The 18,659-nt window shown below is 35.0% G+C and overlaps 1 protein-coding gene across 1 annotated transcript in view; it reads left to right on the top strand.

The window, feature by feature from the left end:
* The window catches only part of LOC126965292 (cytochrome P450 4C1-like), a 30,391-nt gene extending 12,512 nt beyond the window's left edge, over positions 1–17,879 (top strand). The window contains exons 6-10 of the mRNA XM_050808810.1: positions 693–1,081; positions 3,256–3,324; positions 3,958–4,126; positions 8,209–8,379; positions 14,300–17,879. Of these exons, the coding sequence (XP_050664767.1) occupies positions 693–1,081; positions 3,256–3,324; positions 3,958–4,126; positions 8,209–8,379; positions 14,300–14,457 (956 nt within the window). The 3' untranslated portion in view covers positions 14,458–17,879. The remainder of the gene's footprint in view (positions 1–692; positions 1,082–3,255; positions 3,325–3,957; positions 4,127–8,208; positions 8,380–14,299) is intronic.
* Positions 17,880–18,659: the final 780 nt, after the last annotated feature.

Raw genomic sequence — 18,659 nt, 5'->3', positions numbered from 1 at the left:
ATAGTTGTCTACATTAATGTCCTACTTTATCTTGTCTCTAAAAACTCACTAGTTTAGTGGCAATAATTTATTAGTAAATGTAAAAAAAAGAAATGTGTAAGATGATAATGTAGAGGTCGCTAGATATATCTACTGTCTTTCTGGGTATAACATTAGATTATAAACTCTCATAAGGAGCTTATATTAACATGTTAGTACTGCACCATTTGCTGTAATAAAACGTTTCGTTTACTGTAGTTACCTTCCGAGTATCATGTCATATGTGGCTGTTATTATGCAAATATGCAGGCAATGTATGCATATATATAATCATATTGCCAACCACACAAAGAGCCCTTCGTAGAAGCTCGATATCTGTGTCATCCTTAAGGCAGGAAGCGACATCTCAAGTCAACTTCCTAGCATGCAAATATTAGGGTTGAGCAGGTTATCAACTGTAAAGTATATCCTGAGAGTTGAACAAAGAATATCAAGATTTATGAACTTTACGTCACTCGAACGGCTGACTCAGTGGAAGAGCGCTCGTACGGAACACAAGAGGTCACGGGTTCGAGTCGCGTATCGTTTATTAATTTTGTTTATAAATTTTATTTGTATAGTTAACCCCAGTGGTTATTTTTTAAGTTTATCACTTTAAAAAAATAACAAATTGTTGAGAAATATTTTAAAATTCCAACGCTTTAAATTCCCAGAAACTGCAATGGGAACTCGACTTGATGCAGAAGAAATGGATTGTAGCAAACTGAAATACAAAGAGTCAATCTTCGTTCTCGGAGTCTCAGTCATACAAAGATTAAAAAAAATCTGGCAACACAGTGATTTTATTTTTAACCTGACACCAGCCGGAAAAGCGTTTAGAAACTATTTAGATGAACACCATCGTTTCACTGATAATATTATATCTGAGAGAAAAAAACAGAGAGATGAGAGCGTACAAGAGATTAAATGTGTCGAAAATCAGAATTATTTGGGTGATGCTAAGAGGAAATTAGCACTTCTTGATCTGTTATTAGATGCTGAGAGCAAAGGAGAAATTGATATTGAAGGTATAAGGGAGGAAGTCAATACATTTACGCTAGAGGTAAATATGGTTCTTAAGGAATGAGTAGTTCCTAATTTATTAAATGTGGTTTCCACGATAATAAATCAACTGATTTTAATTAAACAAAAAAACCAATTTACAAAGTCGACATAGGTCATATTCATACGACCTTCGTGTATGATATTTTAAGAGCCCAATTCAACTTAAGTAATCTCAGTCCAACGCGTTTGTATATAGCTTTATACTATATAAGCCCAAATTGTTTAAAGTACCCATAAAAAAGAAGTACTTTTGTTTTAACGGTTTGTAGATTCTCTAAATTTTTCGAGGTGCTAACCGTGCATTGACTATATCATTCTTAAAACAAGTAAAGAGATTAAATACTCAGTAGGAAAAGCTAATCAGAGCAGATAGGAATTACAGGAAGTATGATAGATATAAACCAGTTTGTAATACGAGTAGTACTGTAATTTTACAATGCGTAGGAATACTATCGTAGGTGTGAAACGATATAGGGTAGGTTCTGATATGCACCGCGAGAACTGCACAGTGCTATCACTGAAGAAAAATTAGCTCCGTTTTGGACTGCCAGTATACTGCCGCAGTACCCTAGAGAAATACATGACGTCATAAATCGCCGCCATATACTGTAAGCACTGGCGTTTTCGAGGTAAGGTACTCGCAGTACTTTGATCACGTGATCAGTCAAAACCACTCGAGTGCCTAACGTTTTTTAAACAATACCTACAGTTTAATCTCAAATATTTTTAGTTTGGCAGTACTCCAGCAACAGTTTTTTTTTTTTAATGAGCTAGAAAACTTTAATACACTCATTTGAATGCTACGTCAAATAATGCGGCTGACAGTATTCGGGATTGCGTTCCGTTTTAAATAGTAACCAGTATAACTGGCTATAAAGGAACGGCTTCACAGTATAAATTGACGTCACGCTGTACAGTGGTCGCAGTGCATATCGGAAGATACCCATAATATCTACTCAAATTGTGTGGCAATTTGCTAACAGCCAAGCCTAACACAGAATCATTTCGTAAATTTTAGGTTGACCTAAATAGCTTAGTGAATTTGTTTTAGTAACCTAATATAGTGCACTCTGAACTATCGACAACCCAGATTCAGTTTCATTTATTTAGTTATAAAATAACTGCACCAGCAGTTGTGTGGTTTGATGATACCACGATGCAAATGATTTTTTTTCACAAAATAACATATTAATGTTAGCATATATAAGAAATTTATATATTATGCTTTATATATTCGTAAAATAAAAATATAATGTGATAAACCTTTGTCAGGGGTGGTGGGGTACCAGAGCATAAATCTGGCACCTTAAAGCGCAGAGGGAATATCAGACTAGTTTAGATTCTCATAAAAATACTACTACTTTCATTTGATCCCAAGGCAAAGCCGGCGGTATATTAATGCATTAAAATACCAGCAATGTATTATAGTTGAAAAAATTATCTTGACATTAAACATCTCACGTGAGTGTACATGAATATCTCTTCTACGTAATTAAAATATTTTTTTATTTATAAATTTCATGTCATGGAATAGAGTGTTTAATATGAACGGCCACGCCTTTATTATTTTTTAACGGCGTTGAGCACTTTTCTTGGGATGGGAATAAAATTTTGAACTCGCATCAGGACACGTGACCTAATCGTAAATTCGTAAGACAATCGTTGAAATTATGGATGAAAGTTGATTTTTCTGAGAGATAACCTTTTTAATGTAAAATATTTGTAATAGTTCTGAAGTGTTAAATTTATTTACTATTGTCATTTTTATGTACGATAGTTGTATAAATGAATATTTTAATTTAACTAGTACTTTTTAACCGACTTCTAAAAAGGAGTAAAAAAAAGCAATCGTTACTAGAATTAGATTTATTAATTAGATTGTATAAAAATGCGCAAATGTTTTCGTACTTTTTAGTGCATATTATATCGATTGTTTTGGAATAGTGTTTTAGAAGTCGGTTGTTTTTTTTTGTTAAAAAAAAAACTGATAAATAAAACAATTCGTGCAAAATTGTTCTCCAACCATTCCAAAATATTTAAAAAAATTGCACATCGATGTTGTTGTTAATAGTAAATGTTCAAGTTTTCACTTCTGCCGGCACTCCCGGAGTGCAACCCGTTATCGATGTAATGAAAGTTTTCCTAATTAAGTTTTTATTTGTTTTTTTTAAGGGTTATGACACTACTAGTGCGGCGTTGATGTTTGGTCTAAATCTCATAGCTGACCATGAGGAAGTTCAAGTTAGTGATTGGTTTACTTTATAATATTATAATTAACTACCAAACCAATATGATCTAGGTCCAGCTAAGAGTATACTCCTATATGAAGGGCCCAAATTGCATCTCTTATCTTCAGGTACTTCCTGTTGCGGTTCTTCATGACCGGCTGGTTTTCTTTCTTTTTTTATTACAATAAGGGACGAGACGAGCAGGACGTTCAGCTGATGGTAATTGATACGCCCAGCCCATTACAATGTAGTGCCGCTCAAGATTCTAGAAAAAACCCCAAAATTCTGAGAGACACTACAATTGCCCTCGTCACCTGGAAACATAAGATGTTAAGTCTCATGTCACCAGTAATTTCACTAGCTACGGCGCCCTTCAGATATAATATGTAATGCTTACACATTACTGCTTCACGGCAGAAATAGGCACAGTTCTAGTACCCATAATGTAGCCGGCATCCTGTCCAAAAGAGCCTCCCACTGGTAAGCTAGTTTTTCATTCTATTCTAAGAAAAATATTAACCTCGAAAAATATGTGAAATGGCGGGACATGTGGTTCATGGATAATTTTCGCGGATATTCTATAACCTTTATAATTTCAGTTGATTATATCTTTGGTTTATCTACTAACTATCGTTTTTAATTGAAGGATCGTTTATACGAAGAATGCAAGGGTATATTTGGAGATTCAATGCGTACAGCAGATCCGAGCGAGCTAGCTCAGATGAAGTACCTGGAGGCTGTGGTAAAGGAGATACTGAGGTTATATCCCAGCGTGCCGTTCATTGGGAGAACTATTGATGAAGATTTTATGTTAGGTAATTAATTACATCGCCCAATAGACACGCGTTGCTTAAAAAACACTGCCTCGTTAGTGTTCGGCAACTGCTCGTTTTTTTTTTTATTTGGGTTGACAACAGCTTAATACAAAATAATCATTTATAAATTAATACAAAAACATAACCAATTATAGTCTACCACGGTTTACCTAATGGTAGGAATAGCAGTGTTTACTATAATAAAGAAAAAAAATATTGTTGAAATCATAATATAGCACGGCCGCCATCTTGAATTTCAAAAATGATCCCAAATTCATTCTCTGCGCCCTCGAAAACTTCGGATTCGACGTCCATATTATTGAAATCATAAATTTGCACGGCGCTCATCTTGGATTTCAAAAATAATCCCAAAATCGTTCTCTGCACCCTCAAGAACCTCGGATGCTATATCCATATTGTTGAAATCATAATTTTGCGCGCGGCCATCTTGGATTTAAAAAAAACAAAATGGTGCGTAACCGATAGTCGTGATGATTTGCTATAAAATTACGCTCATAATCTCGGCGATAAAGAAGTTTCACTTCATAAACATACCGGCGTATTGAGAACCTCCTCTTTTTTTGAAGTCGGTTAAAAAGAGTGACCGTTAATGTTCTCACGAGCTCAACTTTTTCCGAACATATGGTAAATTCAGTAATTTAAAAGAAATATTTATAGTGACTATTCAAAGCGCTTAGTTTAAGCCTAATTGAATTAAGATTATTTGACTTTGACTTTGAATACTTATATCATAATCATGGTGCCGTACATTATAGCCTCCTATCAATATCTACCAATAAACACAAAAAACCATCCCAGCGGAAGAACTCGGGGTATATAGTACATTCATAGCTGGCAACATATTTTTTTAATGGCGTAATGTTTTGTTTACAAAATATTTTGCTGTTTTGACGAATGTATTACCGGGGGAAACGTATGTGGTCATAAACGGCGACAAGAAACTGCTCCATTTCGCTTGGGCCTACTCACGTTCTAAGCGTTATTATTCTAACCCCTTTATAATAGTCTGCTAACTTAAAGCATTGCTAATTCTCACTCTGTCATCTTCTATTGACCTAAGTCAGAATGAGAAAAAACACTCCTTAGCGGCTGTTTTAAGTTAGCGGACCATTATGAATAAGGGGGTAAGTGGACAAGTAAACAAGTATACATTACATAAGAGAAAAACGTAATAAATACACAGATTTAATAGTACAATACATACATTTAATAGTTTAATAAATCATAATCTATTACTACATGCTACAAATGAAATTTCTCTACAATACTTTATCTATATCTTTGAAGATATATATTTGTGCAACAAGTGAGAACACTGTTTTGGCTATAATTAGTACGACGAGTAGGAACTTGAAAACCGTTAACAAAATCAATATTCGTTTAATTTAAAAACTTTAAAAGTTCTTGTTTATTGTAGCTATTGCCAAAAACTATAATGTCTAGACTGCCTACCATCAACTTTTAATTAGCCATTCGATTCCGATACAGTTCAGTTTAGGTGCCTAAAGTGAATCGCTAAGATTCGTACCATGAAGTGCCTTTAGCTGAATAGCGTTTGAATCGCTTATGAAAGAATGACCGAAAGAAATTTTTCTGTGGTCCGCGTTGTGAGAAAGAGATGACACTGTACAATCGTTCCAGTCTATCTCTCTCACTCGAACCTTGTGCGTTGCGTTTCGAAACCTAAATTGATATGATTTTAGCGGTTTCTTTTGCGTAGAAATGACTACAAGTATAAGCGTAATTTTAAAAATTGCGCTTTATAGCGTCAAATTATAAACGATTAAGGCCTTTTTAGTACTTATTAAATAATATTATAGTATATACAGTATGGTCTGCATACCTATGAAATAAATAAAAATATAAGTAATACTAGTCCACAGAACTATCGCAAAATTAATTATATAATTAAAAACTTTAAATTGAAAAAGTGAAATGTTCAAACAAAATAAATATTCAAATAAATGTAGTAAAATTTAACAGTCTATATAGACAACTTACCTTGACCCCGGAACGATGTGCGAAGGTGGCAAGTTGTCGGCTTTACCTTTGATTCGTTTGATAATTTGCGACGTAATTTAAATTCACTATGTTCATTTATACGAACACTTTTATATTTCGGGATACCTATCTGAACTAAGCTTTAAATTGAATATTGTGCATTAGAATAATAATGGAAACGTAAATTTTCTAAATGTCCACCACATTATTGATGAATACACAAGTTACATCACCGTACAATGTTGTCCCGAAAAATAAATGTCAAATTCACAGTAATAATAATAATAACAACTAACTTAAAAACACAATTTACACATACACAAAGTCAAGCACAAGTCTTATTTAGCAACCATCACCAAATACCTAAACATGGCTACTTTTTTTGTGTTTTTCGAATATCTTAATAATTTTAACAAATTATTTATTAAATAAACTTTTTTTATTAGTTTTCAAAGAACTTTCTCCCACGTACAACCTAGCAGGCTGTGGAATGAACGTCCTTGTGCGGTGTATCGTGGACAAATGTCAAAAACAGTATGTACAAATTTCTAAATGTCTAAGCAATGCTCATTTCTCCATAAAAAATCCTGAGTATCAAACGGGCAAATTGGTACGATTTTTAACAATTAGATTGCTTTGTATTACGTAAGATGTAAGGCATACCTACCCTACAATTCTATTTTATCGATACTTTCCTACACATACACCAACAAAATAAACTAGCCTACAAACTATAACAATTATTAATAAATTAATGAATAGGTAAATTTTGTAAAAAAGAAATTATTTTCGTAAGTTCAACTTACAAAATCACTGTTTTCTGAGTGATTTCTTTAGCAGCAAATAGGTAAGTTGGTACGATTTTTTATAGGTTGCTTTCGAATTACGTAACATGTCAAACAAGAAATAAATCGTTATTGTTAAGTTATTCCCTATTCACAATAATTATCTCTCACCTCCTTTATAATTTATAAAAACAAAATCACGAAGCTGTTTAGTATTAAATACCTAGGGTGTAGTGTATTTTTACAACAATCATTACAGAACAATTTTAAAATAAACTTAAATAACTTATTGTCTATCGATTACAACTCCCTTAAAAAAAAGCTAATAATCGATACAAGATATCTTTACACTACCCTGCCCGTACGAATTTCGAGCTTGCTTTGAATCGCACCGCCCGCGACCGTCAAACCGTCAAAGAAAACCGCCACTGGCGGCAAGGCCGTCTTATGACACACTTAAGTCTACATTTTGACAAAACCAATGCACGGATTTCGTTAATTTTTGGTATATCATCAGCAAATATAAAAACAGCAAGTATTTTGTATATATATATATATATACATATATATATATGTATAGTTCTTTCAATTACAAATTAAAGGTTTGCTTAGGTGTTTTTTTTTAAATAAACTGATTAAAACGAGTTTTGAACGCACCTCCATTCATGTTTGATTTGACAGGAGCATAGAGTAATTTTTTTTAATTCTTCTTGCGAACAGGCTATAGCCAGCGTGCGGCCCTACAGCCTCATCTTTAGTATTTTCATTTTCGGTATTTATTTTCAGTATTTTGTTTTACAAAAATAAATGTCCGATAAAGTATTCTCATCTCACCTTTCATTAATTTCATTTTCCTTTTCTGTATGTTTTCCCTATTTTTCACAAGTTATTAAGAAAACGATACACTTTCCGCTAATAAATAGTAACTTTAATTGAATCACTTTGACACATAAGGTATCACATAGCTTATGTTGAAATATTAATTTATGTTGCGAATGAATGAACGAACTAAAACAGTTTGCGATTCACTTTTGATTTGACGTCAACCTAAATTAGATAGCTCTAATCACGTCGTGGTACGAAATAGCAAAGCAGTTCATTTTAGGTTGTTAATTGAATCGCAATAAGAGTTCATGGTAAGTGGTCTTCTGGAAAGTTTTTTCTCTATGGTGCTGTAATATTAAAATGTATTTGGTCCTCCGAGCTATCATTAAATCGTCAACTTACTTTTCTTCTTCACAGTATCAGATATTCACTAACTTAATCAATTTTAAGATGACCTTCGAGTACCGAAGGGCACAGAGGTTGTGGTCCACATCTTCGACATGCATCACCGAGAGGATCTGTTCCCTGAGCCGTACAAGTTTCAGCCTGAGCGCTTCCTCAGCGGGGAGAAGACGAACTTTTCTTACGTACCATTCAGTGCTGGACCGCGAAACTGTATAGGCAAGACTGTTTTACTACTTATCTAGCATAATATAATGTTTATCTGCCCATCGACGGCCGCACCATACTCTATTATGTGGTAATTAGCTTGAAAACAAGACTTGTTCATACTAAATAAATACAATCATAAATATTATACAATCTACACCAAGGTTATCATGTTTTTTGACATTGGTACTTTGGATAGGTTAGGTATTTTGGAAAACGTCGGTACCGCAAAGGCTTCTGGAGTCCTCCTAGCCTCACATTTATAGATAGGCACTCACGAGCCATCAATACATGTTGAATGCCGAAGTCCACAATCGAATCTCAATCGCGGAGGGCATTTAATAATTATGTGTAGGATAAAAAATAACCTTTTTCGTCATGGTCGCTATCATATAAAGACACCCGGAGTTGGACTCCCTCAAAGTTTGCTACAACCACCCATCTTGCGCCTTCCGCATATAGTGGACTTATAGTAAATATATTTATCTACACCTATGCTTTAAATCCTCTATTAAGATTCTGAAACAGTTAGCTTATTGCCAACATTAAAACACTCAATTTTTTTTTCATTCCCTTCATGCGCAAAGAGTTTTAACAGACAACCACATTCTTATTGCTCGATGCGTGGCATCTGTATGAATTTCAAAAAAAGAACATTTTTTTTACGCGCGTTCCACACCACCAGAGCGTCGCGCGCCGTAAATAGGTAGGTTTTTCGAATCCTCGCCATTTTTCTTCGATATTTTTATTGTTTTGTTTACAAAAAATGAGCGATTAATTTCCAAAAGAACATAATATTCAAGTGAATTTTAATTATTGCACTATACAAAATGTAAATTACTACTAAAATAAATAATTATTTCATTAATACTTAGTTTATTTGTATATAATCAGTAATAGATGATATTAGGTTACTACTAACTTACTAACTTAAAAACAGTTTCGAAATATTCCGTTTCTGACGTATAAATTGACCTCAGTGAACAAAGGATTGGACTTTGGACTCATTAGTAGGTAATCATTTCATTAAAAAGAAATCTTAATAAGTTGATACAAATAGACAATTTTAAACCCAACTAGTAAATACTGAGTGGTCTAGTGGCTTAGCCACAGGTTATTGGACGATCCGTTGACACCGATTTGTGAGGACGCGGGATCGAATCTCTGCTTAATATTTTTTTTTTTTTTACTCTCTTTTATTTTTTCTCTTTAATATAATATATTATATAGTTTTTCTAATTTTATTGTTATTTTAACGAAAGTCAAGGAACGTGGAATAGACATTGCTCGTTTGGTTTTGCACTCGTCTCAGTTCTGAAATACTTCTATGCGATGGCGTCACAGAAGACTTGTGCTGGGTGTCAAAATACTCTGCCTAAGAGGGAATATATAATTTGTGTCACATGTAAGCTGGGATATGATCTGCTTTGCGCAAACTTGACATCTAAGCACTTCCATCAAATGGATGCAGAAAGTAGGACTAAATGGATTTGCCAACAATGTCGCAGTAAACTACCAAAAACAGGCAATTTGAATACTCCTGTACGTACAAGTAATCATCCTATTGCTTCTAAGAAAGATTACATCCCGAATCCAGGTGAGGAGAGTAATGTCACCATGAGAATAAAAAATAAAAATACCAAGCCTGATAATAGCGATTCCTGCGTAACTGAGGAGATGTTGCGCATAATTATAAAACAGGAAATAACTGACAGCATTAAATCTCTAGTATCCGAACACCTAGCGAACCTAAACTTTCAAGTGTCTGGGTTCCAAGAATCCCTGTCATTTATCAGCAACCAGTACGATACACTTATGCAGACTGTTAAAGAGAAATCAGAAACAATCAATAAACTGGTGTCAAAGAATGAAAATTTAACATCACAGGTAAAAAACCTGACTGACAGGCTAGGACAGATAGAGCAAAACATGCGCGTTTGTAATGTTGAGATTACGGGCATTCCCGAACACAAGTCGGAGAACCTCCTAAACACTGTGGGACAACTTGGTAGAATTGTTGAGAACCATATTGCTGAATCTGACATACTACATGTTACAAGAGTTGCCAAATTAAACAAGGAGAGCAATCGTCCCCGTGCTGTCATCGTAAAGCTTCGTAGTCAGCGACACCGCGATGAATTGTTGGCTGCGGTGACACGATTCAACAAGAAGAACAAAGATTGTAAGCTCAACACCGAGCATCTTGGACTCGGAGGACGTCGAGAGCCCGTATTCGTATCTGAACACCTAACGCCTACAAATAAACATCTACATGCCGCAGCCCGAAAGAAAGCCAAGGAGGCTGGGTTCATGTTTGTGTGGATACGGGATGGAAGAATACTTGCAAGGAAAAACGAGCAAAGTCATGCTATTCATATTAAAGACAACGAAAGCTTGAAACTATTGATTTAGTTTAGCTAAATTGTTTATAGTAGTTAATAGAAAATCTTACCAAAATGGCTCTAAATATTTATTATCAGAATGTGCGGGGTTTAAGAACCAAAACAGAGGATGTTTTTACAAATATTCTGATTAACAACTACAACGTAATTGTATTTACTGAAACGTGGCTCAATAGTCATGTTACGAGTTCGGAATTTATTGATAAGCGTTATACCGTTTATAGGAGAGATCGATTGTGCTCAGAAAGTACTAAAAAAGACGGAGGGGGAGTGTTGATCGCTGTTTCTAATCATATTCCTTCTTCTAGTCATTCAAACTGGGGGAGCGATGCAGAGGACCTATGGGTCTCAATTGATATAAAAACAAATAACGTTGTCACCAAAATACTAATTTGTGTAGTATACCTTCCCCCACCAGTGAAGCTGGAAAGCCTTACTCGATTTTTAGAGCACACTAACGATATTTTAGACAAAACAGACCAAGTTATAATATTGGGTGACTTCAACTTGGGCTTTGTTGGTTGGTCTCGCAATTCAGATGGTGGTTCATGCAGTGCATCTAATTATAGTTCACCACAGGGTATAGCACTCACTGACTTCATGGCACTAAATAATATTATGCAAGTGAACCCCGTCTCAAACGAAGATGGCAGAGTTCTGGATCTTGTTCTTACCAACTGTGTTACCTTAAAAGTTTCTAACTCCTTAAATATTATAAGTAAAATTGACCGAAAGCATCCTCCCTTATTTATTACTGTACCGAAACTAATACCACACTTTCTTAAACCAGCACAAAATCCACGACACAACTTTTTTAAGGCAAACTATGATCTAATCTTAGCTCACCTGAAGGAAATTAATTGGTCACAACAGTTCGATAAGTGCCAAAACGTTAACGAGACGACAACTGTATTTTACCGTATTTTAAATAATACCGTGGAAACATACGTCCCTGTTTCGAAGCCAAAAAAAAGCAGGTTCCCTCCATGGTTTAGTAAGTCTCTGATAAGAATAATCTTGGAAAAAGAAAGTAAGAGAAAAAAGTATATGAAATACAAAAACCCACGCGATAGGTTGGAGTATGAATTACTCCGTGAGCGTAGTAAAAAAATAATAGACGCATGCCTACAAAATTATAAAAAACGAATCGAGGGTAATATTATCAGGAATCCTAAATATTTCTGGAACTATATTAAGGATAGACGAGGTGGTCAAACTACTATACCTGCCGAAATGACCCTTGATGAGGTAACTGCTAACACTGGTACAAAAATTGCAGAATTATTTGCTAAAAATTTTTCATCAGTGTTTAGTAACGTAGTATTACCTGACAGTCTAGAGTCCGCAGCGCATGGTCTGCCATTTTTGAATGTAATAAAATTCAGTGAACGTGAAATTAAACGTGCCATTAAAAATCTAGACGGTTTCAAAGGTGCCGGCCCAGATGAGATCCCTCCCGTATTTGTAAAGCGCTGCGGCCCTACTCTTGCTCTGCCACTGTCCCTCCTTTTCAACAAGTCTTTACATGACGGGGTATTTCCTGAATTGTGGAAAAAAGCTAAGATCGTTCCAGTGTACAAAAAAGGTGACAATAAAGACGTCAAAAACTACCGTCCTATATCCATACTTTCCTGTATACCTAAACTGTTTGAATCCCTTGTTTGCCCAATTGTCACGCGCCACTTGGAAAGCCTGATATCAGATTGTCAACATGGGTTTCGAAAAGGACGTTCTGTCACAACGAACTTGGTGTCGTTTATGTCCCATCTCAGTAATGAAATAGATAGTCGTCAGCAAGTAGACTGTGTGTACATGGATTTTTCGAACGCTTTCGATAAGTGTGTCACTCGCTTCTTGTAGATAAATTGAGAAGGTCTGGTGTGGGCTTCTAGAATGGTTTAAGTCATACCTAGCAAAAAGACTTCAGTTTGTGGTGCTAAACGGTCATATATCACATGAGTATGTTGCGTGTTCAGAAGTACCACAAGGATCCCACCTGGGCCCTGTTCTCTTCTCGGTGTTTATAAATGATATTACCTCTTCTATACATCGCTGTAAATACTCACTTTTTGCCGATGACTAAAAAATATTTAAAACTGTTAGTTCGAATAATGATGTGGAGCTCATCCAAGCTGATCTTGATGCAATAAATATGTGGTGTAAATTAAATGGTATGGTTATTAACACAAAGAAATCTTATCACATAAAGTACACAAAGAAAAAAATACAATTTCCATCATCGTATAATTTACAGTCCGAAAAGTTACAAGAGGTAACTGAGATTCGAGATTTGGGCGTGACAATGGACTCACAATTGAAATTCAAAGTACACATGGATATGACAGTAAAACAAGCAGCCAGGATGTTAGGTTTCCTTAAAAGAAACACAAAAGGATTTGTTTCTCCTCAAACCAAAATAATTCTTTATAACTCACTGGTTCGCAGCAAATTAGAATTTGCATCAGTTGTGTGGAGTCCCCAATACGCAGCACCTTCTCAACGTTTAGAGAGACTACAAAGATCCTTTACTAGATACTTGGCATATCATAGTTCCGGCATCTTTCATAAGGCCACCTACGACCAGCGGCTGAAACACTTTAAAATGTTGTCACTCTACAATCGCCGCATAATACTGGATCTAACATTTCTCAAAAAGCTGTTATCAGGACAGACAGCGTGCAGTGAATTGTTGGATAAAATAAATTTCAAAATCCCGCACAGATATCCACGAAATCCGATTACTAACATACTTGTGGAACCAGTAAGTAGGACAAATGCCCTTAAACATTCTCCATTATCAAGAATGTGTTCTGAGTACAATCGATTTTCCGCGTCCATAAAAGATTTTGATATTTTTCATGACACAGTGACAATTCTGAAAAAAAAACTAACCGCACATTTCTGTCTGTAAATAATAATAATATATTAGTTGATATTCATACAAACTATTTCTTCGTTATATTGTATCTATTATTGTTAGTAATCTGCTTAAAATCCATGTTAAATTTGTAGGTCGAACTGTATTTTGTATTTAAATTAATATCTTACAATGGGAGTGGTGTATGCACCAGTAACTGGCATTCATACCAGATTACAAACCTATAAGACCATAATTATTTTTAATGTTTTGTATGTAATGCTGTTGGTGTGTCAATAAATAAATAAATAAATAAAATAAAATAAATAAATACTAGGACTGGCTGTTTTAATGTTAGCAGTAAGCTAACTGTTTCAGAATCTTTTAGAGGATTCATATTTTGGGTGTAGATAAAGTCTTGTATGCAACTGTTGATAATTAGGTACTAAAACACTCATGAGATACTATTATCACACTCGGCTTCGCCTCGTGAGATAAATCCACATTCGTGTTTTAATAACCCTTATTACACAACAATTGCATAAATAACTATTGCCAATTCGTCCGGCTAGTTTATGAGAGGCATACCAACACTGCGCCTTCCGTTAAGTGGCCGCCACTCAAGGATCGAGCCCAATCTGCCATCATTTTTCACATTATTTTTTAATTTCAGGGCAACGTTTCGCCATGCAAACAGTTAAGTATTTAATAAGCGACGTCATCCGTCATTTCAAGCTGTATCCCAAGACGAGAGGACATCGGCCCAAAATCAAAGCTGACATTATGTTACGTGCAGATGAACCTATTTATGTAAAATTTAGTAAACGCTAAAAGTTCCTATGAATGTGTGTAAGGATGCCTACTAAGATCCTGAAAATGACTGAATGTGATGGATGCTTTCAAAATAGCTCTGTTCTTTTAGTATTGATATTATTTTTCGAAAAATTTAACAGAGATAAATTGACAATACAAAATTATATTTAAGCATTCGCTGAACTTATTAATATGAGCTAAATATTAATTTATTAAACAATGTCCAACTGCCATAAATTTGGTTTACCATGTGCATATGCATTAATAAAATTAAACGTCATAATGCATTAATTTTAATGAATTTATTAATTGTATTCTGTTTTTATTATGTTCGTATTTAACCGTTTTATGATACCTGTAAAGGAACTTTCCGTGTTACTTTTACATATATTTTTTAGTTATTTTTTTACTTACTACCACGGACGAGTAAAAAAATAAGGACCGTGTCACTTTACATAACAGTGAGGCACCAAAACAAGCCGCTAAACGTGTAAATACATAGCCCCACGCATACACTCACACTAATACAAGCCGATCGGCCGCCATTATGAGATTTGCCATCGTCTGTGACAGATCAGTTTGCGTCGCAATAAAATATTATAAAAATATCGTTGTGCGTTGTGAAAAAGTGTAAAAACAATAATATAAAAGTATTTGTGGATATATGATTATCTAAGGGAAAAAAAAATGTGTAACTGGTATACCCCGTAACCACTACACCACACACACTAGCATAAAGGTGCTTCACTTGCTAATATCACGGCGCGGAGTCCTTCTTTTTTTACTAGTCCGTGCTTACTGCAATAAAACCATCTTAACTCATTGATATTATAATTATATGACGTCACCATATAAATTTTAAAAATAATGTAAACGGAATGTTATTTTATCTGACTCTGTACGTACACTACACTACTGACAGTGATGGACTTATGTAGGAACAGTCTTCAATATGACAGCAATACGAATATTTTTAGAACATCATAGTGAAAAAAGGTCGCCATACAATACAATAAATACAATCGCGTGACTCTTTCTTCTTCTGATGTCTGTCTGGTCAGCTAGTAATATTATATAGATAAAACACTACAGATGAATAACGAGGATTATATCTGTCTGTATGATTTTCTATTTCTTATTATGAATGGTTTCTAATTAAGATTTCAGTTCACAAATAAAAAGGAATAATTGAGACTATAATGTTATGCTTGTTTCCTTAGAATTAGTTAAAAAAGATATTTATATTAAAATATTTCCAATGGAAGTCCATTTAGAGTGAAGTGAAGTTAATGTTTCGCATTCAGTATGAAAGTTTCACTCCAACACAGTTGAGATGAGATGAGATATCATCCTCATCATCAGCCGGAAGACGTCCACTGCTGGACAAAGGCCTCTCCCAAAGATTTCCGCGACGATCGGTCCAGCGCTGCCCTCATCAAACGTATTCCAGCGATCTTGACCAGATCGTCGGTCCATCTTGTGGGGGGCCTAACAACACTGCGTCTTCCGGTACGTGGTCGCCATTCGAGGACTTTACTGCCATTTGTCCGTCGAACTATCTGCCCTGCCCACTGCCACTTCAGTGTCTCAATCATTTGGGCTATGTCGGTATTTTTGGTTCTCCTACGGATCTCCTCATTTCTGATTCGATCTCGCAGGTATACTCCGAACATAGCCCTCTCCATTGTCCTCTGAGCGACCATGAGCTTTCTCATAAGGCCCATAGTTAGATCACGTCTGCGTACCGTAAGTCATCACTGGCACTAAGATGAGATATAGATATATACTAGCTGACCCAGCAAACGTTGTATTGTCATATAAAGTAATAAAAAAGTTTTTGGGGTGTAAAAAGTAGATGCAACCGATTCTCAGACCTACCAAATTTATCGTACTACAATTATTGTAAGTATTGATCCATTGCCATCTTGCTACCCTATAGCGGATTTGTGGATGGAACAGAATAATATAAAACTCGCGATACAAAAGTAGGGGTTGACCGTAGAGAAATGAAAATTTAGGGTTGTATGTATTTTTAATGTTGTATCATAAAAAAATAAAAAACAAAAAATTACGTCCAAAAAAAAATAAAAAACAAGTTTTGGGGTGTAAACCACCCTTAACATTTAGGGGGATGAAAAATAGATACTAGCCGATTCTTAGACCTACTGAATATGCATATAAAATTTGGTAAAAATCAGTTAAGCCATTTCGGAGGAGTAAGGTAACTAACATTGTGACACGAGAATTTTATATATAAGACTAGTTTACCCGACAGACGTTGTTCTGTATATAATAAATAAAATAAAGTTTTTATTAATTTGTTAATAATATATCATAACATCAAGAATTATTTCGTAAAATATGCTCCCTGTTGTTGTAATGAAACTGTTTCACAGCAGAACTGTAAAACCGTGCGTCAATAAATTCTCTCATAGAAAATATGTCCATACAAAACAAAATATCGGTCGACGGGACAACTCAAAGGAAAAACAAAATTGTTGTTTTTATTAAATTCCGAACACTTTCATATTTATTCACCTTTTAAACCTTCCCTGGACTTCCACAAATAATTGAAAACCAAAATTAGCCAAATCGGTCCAGCCGTTCTCGAGTTTTAGCGAGACTAACGAACAGCAATTCATTTTTATATATATAGATAGGTATACATATAACTACAGCTAAATAACGCCCATTTTGATATTGATATTCATACAAACTATTTCTTCTTTTTATTATATCTATTATTTTTAATAATTTGCTTCAAATCCTTTTTAAATATGTAGGTCGAACTTTATTTCGTATTTAAATTAATGGCTTGCAATGAGAGTGGTGTATGCACCAGTAACTGGCATTCATACCAGATTATGTACCTATTAGACCATAATTATTTTAATGTTTTGTACGTAATGCTGTTGGTGTGTCAGTTAATAAATAAATAAATGTAGTTAAGGGCTTTTAAAATCTCTTTTTTTGGCCACTTTTATATAGAAAATGTAAGTAAACTAAGAGTAGAAGAGAGAGTAGTGGAATTAGTATTTTCATTTAGAAACAACTCCCAAACATTTGTTAGAAACATATTCTTTTGATCACAAAAGGCTCCATGAAGTGAAATTCGAGACGAAAAAGAGATTTTTCCAATAACAGCTCCAATAACCTTTCTCAAAGAGAAATTTGTGAAAAACGGGCGTGAATCGAATCTCGTGGATAATAAAACCCATACGAGAATATTAAGTCGAGTTATCATTATCGTGCCAAGTTGAATGGTTTTATGTTTGGACTTGTTTTTCTCAGTTTTCGTTAGAATTATATTAAATTGTGAATTGCACGTTTCAGCTTCAGTTCGCGAATTAAACTTATGTTTAATTAATGTAGTATGATACTGTGTTACTCTTTGTAATGTCTGAAGGTTAAGCGATTGCACATTAAAAAACTGGTGAAAACATTGTTTTATTATGGTACATGGCGCAGCTGGTCGAAAATGCATAAGTATTGTGGTTTTTAGTACAATATGTATAAATAGTGAAGTTTTTTTTATGAAAATAAGGGACGAGACGAGCAGGACGTTCAGCTGATGGTAATTGATACGCGCATGACCATTACAATGCAGCGCCGCTCAAGATTATTGAAAAACCCTAAAATTCTGAGCGGCACTACAACTGTGCTCGTAACTTTGAGACATAAGATGTCAAATCTCATATGATGCCCAGTTACTTCACTAGCTACGACGCCCTTCAGACAGAAACACAGTAGTACATACAAATTACTGCATCACGGCAGAAATAGGCACCGTTGTGGTACCCATAATCTAGGCGGCCTCCGGTGCAAGGGAGCCTCCCACTGGTTATTATTAACTTTATATTGTTATAAATCTATTGTATTGCCCAGGTGCTTGCAGATTGCAATGTGCTTTCTTGTTGTATATTGACACGGGAGTGGGTCAGGGATTGGAAATAATACTCCGCTTATAGGAACGAGTCTTTATTTGCGTTCCCTTTTTCTGAACTTGCACTTCGCCGGTCTGCCGCTGTTCCTCTTGTGGGCGTCACACCGCACCGAACACTAAGTCTCTTCTATCTTCTTCCTCTTGGAACACTTCCACTTTTCACTACTTCTTCTTCTTCTTCTTTACACTTTCGAGTCAGAACTAGAACTGCCGTAGGCCACGCTAAGTACGGCTTATATACCCCCGGATCCGTTCTATTTTCAAAATGATTCTCCCA

This window comes from Leptidea sinapis, chromosome 7 (genome assembly GCF_905404315.1).
Source record: "Leptidea sinapis chromosome 7, ilLepSina1.1, whole genome shotgun sequence".
Classification (NCBI taxonomy): Eukaryota; Metazoa; Arthropoda; class Insecta; order Lepidoptera; family Pieridae; genus Leptidea; species Leptidea sinapis.
Note: the sequence above shows the minus strand (reverse complement) of the source record. Positions and strands in the feature narration are given on the sequence as shown.